Source organism: Nyctibius grandis, chromosome 7 (genome assembly GCF_013368605.1).
Source record: "Nyctibius grandis isolate bNycGra1 chromosome 7, bNycGra1.pri, whole genome shotgun sequence".
Taxonomy (NCBI): Eukaryota; Metazoa; Chordata; class Aves; order Nyctibiiformes; family Nyctibiidae; genus Nyctibius; species Nyctibius grandis.
Window position 1 is genome coordinate 47,837,454 of NC_090664.1, and position 9,992 is coordinate 47,847,445.

At 38.9% G+C, this 9,992-nt stretch overlaps 1 protein-coding gene across 7 annotated transcripts in view; it reads left to right on the forward strand.

Annotated features, from left to right (window-relative positions):
* The window catches only part of LARP4B (La ribonucleoprotein 4B), a 59,794-nt gene extending 52,893 nt beyond the window's left edge, over positions 1 to 6,901 (forward strand). For 5 of the 7 annotated variants that reach the window (XM_068404518.1, XM_068404516.1, XM_068404519.1 and 2 more), the window contains 3 exons: positions 995 to 1,119; positions 1,775 to 1,886; positions 2,444 to 4,809. In XM_068404518.1, the coding sequence (XP_068260619.1) occupies positions 995 to 1,119; positions 1,775 to 1,886; positions 2,444 to 2,725 (519 nt within the window). In that variant the 3' untranslated portion in view covers positions 2,726 to 4,809. Of the gene's footprint in view, positions 1 to 994; positions 1,120 to 1,774; positions 1,887 to 2,443; positions 4,810 to 6,857 lie in introns of those variants that run through there. The other 2 variants (XM_068404515.1, XM_068404514.1) reach the window with 2 other exon arrangements.
* Positions 6,902 to 9,992: the final 3,091 nt, after the last annotated feature.

A 9,992-nucleotide genomic window follows, 5' to 3' on the forward strand; every position in this document is an offset into this window, starting at 1 on the left:
TAGATCTACTGCAATAATCTATGCTGCCTGATTTAAAACAGCGTCATCAAATACCCTTTTCCTTTATAACAGTGGCCACACGAGTCTCACGTTTTATGGCCTTTGAATGGTGGCTGGGCTGGGGGAAAGGGGTGGCTCTCCTGTTCCTTCAGTGCTTGTGTTCTCCCATTGCTCTCCCTTCTGCTTGCCAGAATCTGTTCTGGTTCTAGAGTCAGACAGCTCAGAAGCAGTACGAAGAACATAACCATTTTTTTTGTTTTAAAAAGTGCTATAAATATCAGAAATGCATTTTTCAAGATATAAAATCTTCTTTCTCTTTTGTTATTTGTAACAATTTAAATTCATGCTTGCATCTTGAACCTGTTTGGCCTTTATCTGGAAGCACAGTATCACTTCGCACTAGCAGAATCTTTTGAGGGCTATGGAAAAAGCCTCTTTTGCTTGATAGCAAATCACACTATAGCATAAGAAAGGGACTTTTAAAATGATGGCCATATCCTAGCTTGCAAAAACATCTTTTTTTTTTTTTCTTTTTTAGGTTAAGGTTTTTTTAGCACCAGCTATTGGGATGATGCAGAGTTAGAGCTTTGAAGAAGACAGTTCTTAGTGCCTAAATCCAGGAGGCTTTTGTCTTATCAGGCTAACTATAGTTATGTAAACAGGCACAAAGCCTGCTTTGTCACCAGCAGGTGCAAAATGCCCAGGTTGAAAGAAGTGATTTTGTCATCCAGATGTGTCCCAAAAGGAACTAAGCTTCTGACTTTTTGGGAAAGAGCCACAGTGTGTGATTTATTTGTCTGTGTTTCTAAATAATTGTAAAAGAAAAAGCTTATTTATTACAGAAGGTTCCGATATATATATGTTGTACCTTCCTATAGTTAGTTTACCCTTATAAATCAACTTGTAAACTGTTTCCTGATGGTGTTAATTTTCAGGCAAACCATATTAATTTGATGGTATGATTGCCCTTCTGTGTCTTTTTTTCCTCCTTCAGAACATTAATGTAGATGCAAGTACAAACACTATTCCATCGGGAATTCCTCGAGAGCCGGTGTTGCCAGTTTCTTCTACATTGCCCAGGACATTTGAAAGGTCTCCTTCGCCATCCCAGTCTTCTGAGTAAGCGCTTAATTACATGGCTATAACTATTCTGCTCTGAATCACGTTTGCATTTTCTCTCATCAGAAGGCTAGGTGGAACACAATCAATCAACCTTAATCAATGAAAGAAATAATATTTTGTTGTATATCATACTTGTAGTAAAGGTGATAAGGTTAACTTCTGAACAATATCATAATAGTCATTCAGTCATAATAGTCATTCAGCAGACAATTAGTGTTGTGTTTTAGTCTCTGCAAGTAGTATTTAGAAGTTTAATGAATACCTTGCTGTCTTGTATTTAGATAGCTTTGAAGCATAGAGAGTAAACCCATGGTCCTGTGGGCAGTACCGTTGTCCATACAATAAAGTTTTCGGTAAGACTTTATTTGGAACCTGCAAATTAAATTGAGGTGTTTGAGTAACAGGAGTAAAATAACTGAATAACTAAATGCTATCAGAATGTTACAAATTACAGGTAGTGTCAAGTTCCACAGGAATATATTTTTTAATATTTGATAGCATGTTTAAGTGCAATGCTAGTCATAATGCGCTAGGCAAATTACAGCTATAACTACTTATAGTCATACTCAAACTTTTAGACCTATTATTAGATCGTGCATCTATCCTGAAGTTTCACTTTTCATGAGCCTTGCTTCCTGCTGGATGCTTACAGGGACTCCAAGGTTGTGGATAAACAGCAGAGAGAGACACAGAGTACAGAAAGGCTTTCTTCTTCCACACTCAGTACTGCATGTAAATCGGTACAAGTCAATGGGACTGCCATAGTAAGTGACCTTATTACTTCACTTTCTCTTAATGATCCAGTTTGATGCATTTAACAGAATATTGTTTCCATTGCAACGCAGTGTTGCTTAATCATGTGAGCCCAGCAACCTTAAATTTGAATGTTAGTGGCCTCATGATTACTTGCATGATACAGTTATGCAGTTAGCAGTGCAAAAGTGTTCACTTGGTGAACGACAGCTCTTTATCTGAATTCTCTTCTTGGTAGTATCCTTGAGGCAGAAGCATTAATATGTTGATGTTTAAACCAGAGTATTCATCGTCTTTCAGCTGTTTTAGAGTTTGCTTGAATCAGAATTATTTTGCTCTATCACAGTACCCCATTTGTCTGGCATACTGTTTTGCATTTTACCTTGTCTTGAACCTTATTGTCTGTACAGCCTCTATACTCCTTCATACTGAAGCCCTCATCTGCATATTTTAGTGCAGCAGTCTGTCGGGACAAAGACTTTACCTTTTTTGTTCGTAAAAATAAATGATTTTTTTTCTCAGGATGCTTTGTTTAACTCTGCTGTCCCGATTGCTTTCCATTTCACAGGAACTGCGAAAACCTAGTTATGCAGAAATTTGCCAGAGAACAACTAAGGATCCTCCTACATTGCAACCCCAGAAAGAACAGAAGCCAAACACTGTAGCATGTGGGAAAGAAGAAAGAAAGCCCACAGAAACAATAGAGAAAAACAGAGAACCTCCTCCTGCAAAGTCACATCCTGGACAACCCAAAGACCAGAGGAGACAGTCAGGACGCAGATCGTCCCCTCCAGCCGTTGGCAAACGCTTAAATAAAGAACAGAATACCCCACCAAAATCTCCTCAGTGAAACTACCACTTGGGAGGGATTTGAAAAGAGGTCTGCTTCCCACAAATTAAACCCATGTTCCCACTAAGATACCTGAGAATGAGTTGCTGGTTAGGAGCTTGCAGTGATACTAGGCATATAACAATGCCTGCAAGTTATTTTTCTGTGAAATACTTTTTCCCCTCTTGAACAAACATTCTGTTTTTTCTGGATATTTCTGGATAGTTGTTCTAAACCTTACATTTAGGTTGGTGCTTAATTGGAGGTGAAGCTTAGTGTGATTATTTTTTTCAAGATGTAAAATATTTGTCTTTAAAAAAATCAACTTTTTATTAAGCCTCTCTGTGGCTGTGTGAGTGCAAGCTCTGTATAGTGATTTTTTCTAAACTGTTAAGCAGAAATGTGCTGCTGCAATATTTTTAATAAACTGGTCTGCAAGTACATATCTAAAGTGTCCAAAAGACTGATAACGGCAGCTAGTGTGTAGAGTGCAAGGAAGTAGCTATATTTTACGAATTAGTATGTGACCTTGAAGATTTTTTTTTATTGGGCTGCTGTACTAAGTGTCAGCAAATGAACTTGCACTTTTAGGTTAAACGAGACATTGTTTCTAGCGTTTTTAAAAAGTTAATCTTTTTTTGATGTTTTGCACACACAAAATGAATCCTGCGGAGCACCATAGCAGTCTTTCTAAAATATTTCCTTTTTTGACTTACTGCAAGCAAGTAACCATCTTCTCACTCCAGAATAAAACTGATGTTATAATTTGCAAATACAAAGCACATTGTGAATAGAAAGAATTAAGTCTGTGAGCTTCTATAGTGGTGAAGCCTGTTAGTGGATGTTATCAGAAGAAAGCACTGTAGCTTTCTTGTGATAACCTTAGCTTCCCTGTGCTTGTAAGGGAGTTAACTGAGTCAGCGCTGTATGTTCTGGTTACCCCTGTGCTCTGTGTAGACTTTTTTTTTTTTAATTCTGCCCCAAGTGCTCTTTGAAAGAGTTCATATCTTAGTCAGCCTTGTGTTGATGCCTTCCTGTAACTACAAGCATTGGCATACGGATTTAAATTTTTTCAAGACGTGAGATAATGGTGTTTGTTTTGTGTGGTGGAGGAAGAGATCCCTGATACTTACCTCTGGGATGAGGTTTCTCACACTTATTTACTTTAGAAGTGATGCGCTTTCTGAAGGACAAGGATGCACTAAATTAGCAAGTTTCTAATAAAGTTGACTATAAATTATTTTTGTTTTAAAATGCCTAAAGTTTTTCTTTAAGTGTTTAAACTGCAGGAAGTTCAGACAAAACTCATTCCTGCTGACTATGACAGTACAGTTTATTCCACAAAAATGTTTATTTAAACAACTGATTTTTTTAAAGAATTATTTCCATCCAATATTTAAAGACTTGAATTTTATTTAAACTTGAAAATGACTTTGCCTTAACTTTTGTACAAGACAGCTTAGAGTTAATGAGGTCTGACCCCGTGGAGGGTTAGCATGAGTGGAATACAGAATTACTCAGTTACAGTATGTATCTATTGTCACTGGTCTTACTGGGTAAACATACTGTAGTACAGGAACTAGCAGCAGATTTTGTAATATACCTTAAAGATCTCAAACAGTTGATCTTTTTCAGATTGTTGAAAAACCTGTAAATGCAAATAGTCAATACTGTATTAAATATGTGCACTTGGAAGTGTGTGCTTTGCTTGTACAGTTGTAAATAATCAGAACATATAAAAAGGTACCCTAAAGAAAAAATCTGATAAAAATTATTGATATTATAAATGTTGCTGTTGAGCTGGATGTAGATAAACTAAATGTTGTGGTTTGAATATTACTTTAATTTGTTGTTTTTTCTTTTTCTTATTTTATTTTGGTGTGCTGAACTGACTCTGCCTCTTCACTGCAAAAGGGAAATGGAACGAAAGTCTTATTTGAAAGCCCTCAAATGTTTTCCTAAGTCCCCCTTAAAACAAGCAATTTAAACAATTCAGAAGTGTTCTGCAATGTAAATAGTGAATTTCAGCAGTCAAACTGTAATTTTAAGTCATTAATAAAATCAAATTTAATTGGAAAAAAACTTTAGACTGCTAGAAGAATATACACTGAAGCTTACTTGTCTGCTTTCAAGAATATCAATGCTTTCCTTAGTGTACGATTCATAGAACTGTAAAGTAACTATAGAAGTTGACTCCTCAAAAATTTCCTGTTACAAGCATCAATTGGTAACTAGTTGACCTTTTAAATCCAGCCCATTGTATGCTGCAGAATTGGTCAAAGTAGGGCATGCTGGAATCTGTTGGTTTTTCTTGTTTGAAAAGCGCACTTTGTGAATGCCTTGGGAGGAGAGAGGACTCTGACAACATCACCAAAACTGCTCAACTAGTTCTGTCGTTGAATTTTTAATATGCTTCTCCTTTCCCCAGTGGCAGTGAAAATGGTAGCTAGATTTGTGTATGGTTTAGGCCAGCTGTATGATTCGTTTTGTTTGTCTGCTGTGAGTGAAAGGCTCACCAGCTGCAAGCAATCACAAGTGGTTCCTTCCAGTGACTGTGTACAGCTAGTCATGATACTCGACTGGTACCTGCGGTCATCTGTTGAGAGCAGCAGGATGCGTTGTGCTGTTCTAATGTATTCTGCTGCCATTTGTGCTAGGTCAATACACTGTAATTACTGCTTACCCAGCAACAGTCTGTTGCATCGAAAGTTTAAACCTTCCTCTGATGTGGTTTTTATAGCTTTTTTTTGAAAAAGAAAAGTGACACGCCAAATAGCTGTGTAATATACAACTTATCCTTACTGCATTTTTACTTGGAGATTTTTTTCTTTCCACTCAATGACAAAATGGAGTTTTCAGACGTAGAGTTGTGAAGTTGCATGCAGACTGTTGCTATGATACGTAGAGAGATTAAAATGTGGCTTTTAAAATGAAAAACCTCCCAAAAGCAGTAGCTGAGTTACAGGTTCAAGGATACAGTAATTAATTGGCATTTTACCTTGTAGGGTTGTATGGTGATGCTTTTCGTTCTGTAAACAAGTCAAAATGGGATCTGAGACTCTTCTTCCAGGAATTTAAAAAAAAAAAAAAACAAAGGTTGCTTTTAAAACTTAAAGTTGTTTCAGATCAGCCCCCCACCATGACACTGTCATTTGCCACTTAGAAATCTGTGAACAGTGGCAAATTTTTTTACGTTGCTGCATTATCCTTCGAAGACTTCAGAAGTTGGCATAGAAAGGCCCTTGTTTGAGTGTGGTGCAGTGTATCACGAGCAACAGCTGACTGTAATGGTGCATACCTATCTCTGTATCTCCTTCGGCTAGCGACGGTTAGGGATTTTTATGTGCTTTGTAACCTATTACACTAATAGCAGCAGACAATCGAAGATTTCTAAGGAGACCTAACAGCTGCCAATTCATGAACTAGAAGTGTAATATGGGAGCCTTCTTGAGGGTTTTTGTTTTTGTTCTTCTTCCATTAAGACTGGAATCAAGCTTACATGTAAACTATCAGTAATTTAAGTTTCCTTTTGTGTCATAAAATGTAAACTGTCTAATTTTGAAAAAAAAATAATGTAGGTATGAAAAAATAAAGATTTAGGCACTGTTGAATTCCTGATTTTTTAATTAAACCTTTCTTCAGCAGTATTTTTCATTACCTTTTGTCTTTTGCTCCCATTTTTGGAAATTGTATATTTCTAATTCTGGGGGGAAAAAAATCTTTGCTTGCTTTACTGGTCAGCACAGCTGTTGTAACCATCACCTGAGGCTATGTAGCAGCAGCAAGAATACCTATAATACAACTCTGAAGGCAGCAATATCTATCTCTGTTAGGTAACTATGACTATTTAACTCTTTTTAAAACAAACAAGCAAAGCTGATGTGATGTTTTGTTTACTAGAGGTTATCATCATTAGTGTTTCCTCAAATTATTAGAATAAGGTGTTGGCTTGGTCTTAAACGTAGATTTTAACATTTGGGTTAGTGCTTTGGTTACATGGCTCTTCAATCTGAGATGTCCTGGGATTATTTTTGGCTTTGGCTGGTTTTAGAGGTTTTCTTGGTCATGCCTCTAGGAAGAGTTTCTGGGATATCCCCACTCATAAAAGATCTATTTGGAAATACTTGAAACCCTTTTTCTTTTTTTTTTTTAGGTTTGTCTCTCATTCAGCTATACTGACCAAGTTTAACAATGGACATAAGCAGGGAAGTATTGACAGTTACAGTGTTTTATAAGCATCTTGGGAAGTACTGCGGTGTTACTCTTCAGGCTGGATGTTGTGTGAGCTTCCTGGCCAGGTTAGGCTGCATGCTGCTTTATTTCCCCGCTACTCTCTGCTCAGGAGAGTATGGCAACACAGGAATACCGGTGTACACTGGGCACTGCAAGTTTCTCCATGTTAGAAAAGCTTGGTATGTCAGTTAAACATGAGGCTTTGGTGGTGACATGGGCTACAAGCAGCTGAAGACAACCAGTTTTCACTTCAGCATGGAGTATCCTGTTCTGCCCTTGGAACTCAGTTTTCTATTACTTACCGTGTAAAAATGCATGGAGATTTGTCAGCAATGTTGCCATAATCCTAATGTGGCTCTTCAGGACCACCCCAGCTTTGGCAGAAATCATGGATTTATTTGTTCATGCAAAAAAATTGGGCAGTGTCCCCTTTGTGCTAGTTTTCCCCAATACGGAGTGATGTTTGATGATGGCTGCGCCAATGTTCATGTTGAATGAATTGTTTCGTTTCCTCTTGGGCATGAGAAAGAGTGAACGTGGAAGATTACATGCATTTGAGGATCCAGGGCTTACTTCTTGTCAAGAAACTGACTCATTGCATTTTGATCCTAAGGCTTCTTTAGAAAAAAAGATTTTTATGAAGTTTTAAGTTTTTTCTAATATGCTTTTACTTCACAAACCTCTGGAAGTTAAAACCTCCTATTCTGTTGATTATCATGGCCAGGCTTTTATGATTGCAACCATTTAAATCAGGGAAATGATTGAATGTCAAATTTTGCTGGTTTATAGGTGGAAGTAACGCTACTCACTTCATCTTTGCCTGTGAGAGAACAAGCTGTGTAGCAGTGTAGTGCCCTGGTGCCATCCAGTTACAGTAGCTCAGTTACTGCAACATATACTCTAAGCATGGATATACATCTCTCATATAATTCAATGTTCAGCTTAAGTTGATCAAATAGAAACTTGCTCCTGTTGAAGTGGTGCATGGAGTACTGTTACTGAAATACTGTTACACCAAATAAGCAAACACTGCTGTGAAGAGGCTGACCTACCTGAGCTGTGCTATGTCCTGCCTTGCTGTTTGCTCCCTCACATCATTAGCACACTGGCCTGTCTGAAAAGTAACTGAGAATTTTTTTTTTTTTTATAATAGGTCAGAAGCTGTTGTACCATCAGCAGAATGGAGGAAGGGGCAGGAATACACAGCTGGTGCCCAGAGGAGGCTGGTGTGGTAATGGCCCTGGCAGGGACAGTGTCTTACGCTAGCTGAAGTAAACTCAGTATTTGTACAATTAACTTACAACAAATTGAAGGTGAAAGGTCTTGGCTTAGATGTAGTCTTGCTTGTGCTCATATGCGTTGTTATCCTAGCTCAGGTGATCGTGGCTCAACTCATCAAGCTTGTAATTTTTGAGCCTTATTTTCACAATGGGGAGAAGGGAGGAGGAAGGATCTGGGTTTTGCTTTAGCCTTTTTGGTTATTCTTATGTACGAGCTGTAAATGTGCTAAATCTCAGATCTGTCTCATGGTGGTAGACTATCAGATGTCTTTGTGCATCGCCCTGTCACAACTGGTTTGGGAGCAGTTCACTGTTCTGCAAAATGGAGGGCAAAACGTGTATGTGCTGGGGGAGGGGAGTCCTAAGATAAAATCACCTCCTAATCTCTCGTAAATTCTCATCAGTTTGAAGAGCAAAGTGTTTTGTGTGCTTGTGTTACGCATGTATGCTGTGGAAACCATCCTGTGGTCCGATGGCTTTACATCCCATTTACTGTAGCTAGAGGGTTGTCTGCGGAGTGGTAAATCTACCATAGCCAAGGATGCTCTGAGGAAGGAGGAATAAATGGATGGATTTAGAGTTATAAAACATACCGAAGCTGGAAAGCTCTACGAAATCCACATGGATGGGATTACTGGTATGTAATAAAATGTCTTCAATGTCTTGCAAAACTGGAGCCAAAGTCATATGTATGCTCTCTGCAGCATGAGATGTTGGGCCAGGCAGAACAAGTGGGTGAAGTTCAGCAGGTCTGGCCTATCTGGCTGCCTCCTCTGCAAGGCTGAAAGCCTTTTCTGGGAACTCCAGTTCACAGGCTGTAGCACATGTCAGAATCCTTGGTTGCTTTTGCTTTTTGTCTCTGACTTCAACTTACTTAGCTTGGGCTTGGGATGTCGGCACGCAGCTCGTGCAGCGGCGCCGGCTCTTCATTTCCTTATTTCTGTGTTTGCTGGAATCTCTATACTTCCTACGCGCTGGCAAATGCTAGCTCCATCTTCTTTAGTGTGACTCATGGGGGTACAGAGGGAAGATGCCTGCCTTGAAGCTATGGCAAACAAGTGCTGGAGAGACCTGTTGATTGAGGCAGTAGATGCTGAAGTGAGTGATTTGCTCAAGTGATTTGATTGCTTGGACTGGCAATTAAATGCCTCCTTGGTAGCAAATGCTCTTGGAAAGAAACCTTTGTATTTGACTTTGCATTTGAATTAGCTCTTCTCATGGAGACCTAAGCTCAGCCGTGCTGGGGAACCATTGCTGCCATCCTGTGTACAGATGCATGCCTTCCTCCTAGCCTAGAAGAGCAGCAGCCCTGGGTGGGATACATGGAAGTTACATGCCAGATTTAATGTACATTGGCTTGAAAATCAAAAAGAACATGAGATGCTCTTTGGAACTGGTTTTTAGTTCTGACGTGGAAAAGGGGATAGAGGTAGCACAAGTGGTTCCAGAAGGGGAAGGTGAGAAAGTACAGTGGAGCTGGACTTAGCAAGTCACGCAAACTGCACCACGTGCTTTGTTGTTCAGCTGCAGCAGGTGCTGCTGTTTCAGTGGATCTGACAGCCCAGCACACAGCGGACGTTAGCATTGTTTTGGTGTGAAAAGCTTCTACTTTGTTTCTGCATCAAATGATGTAGAATTGTTTGAAACCAGATGTACTAACCCTTTTTCCTGTAACTTCAAGCTGTAGTTTCTATTGAGGGTTGCTCTTTAACTGTAAGAGGGTGAGTTGCTGATGTTTATCTTTTGTATTGCTGGCCATGATATATCAAAGATTA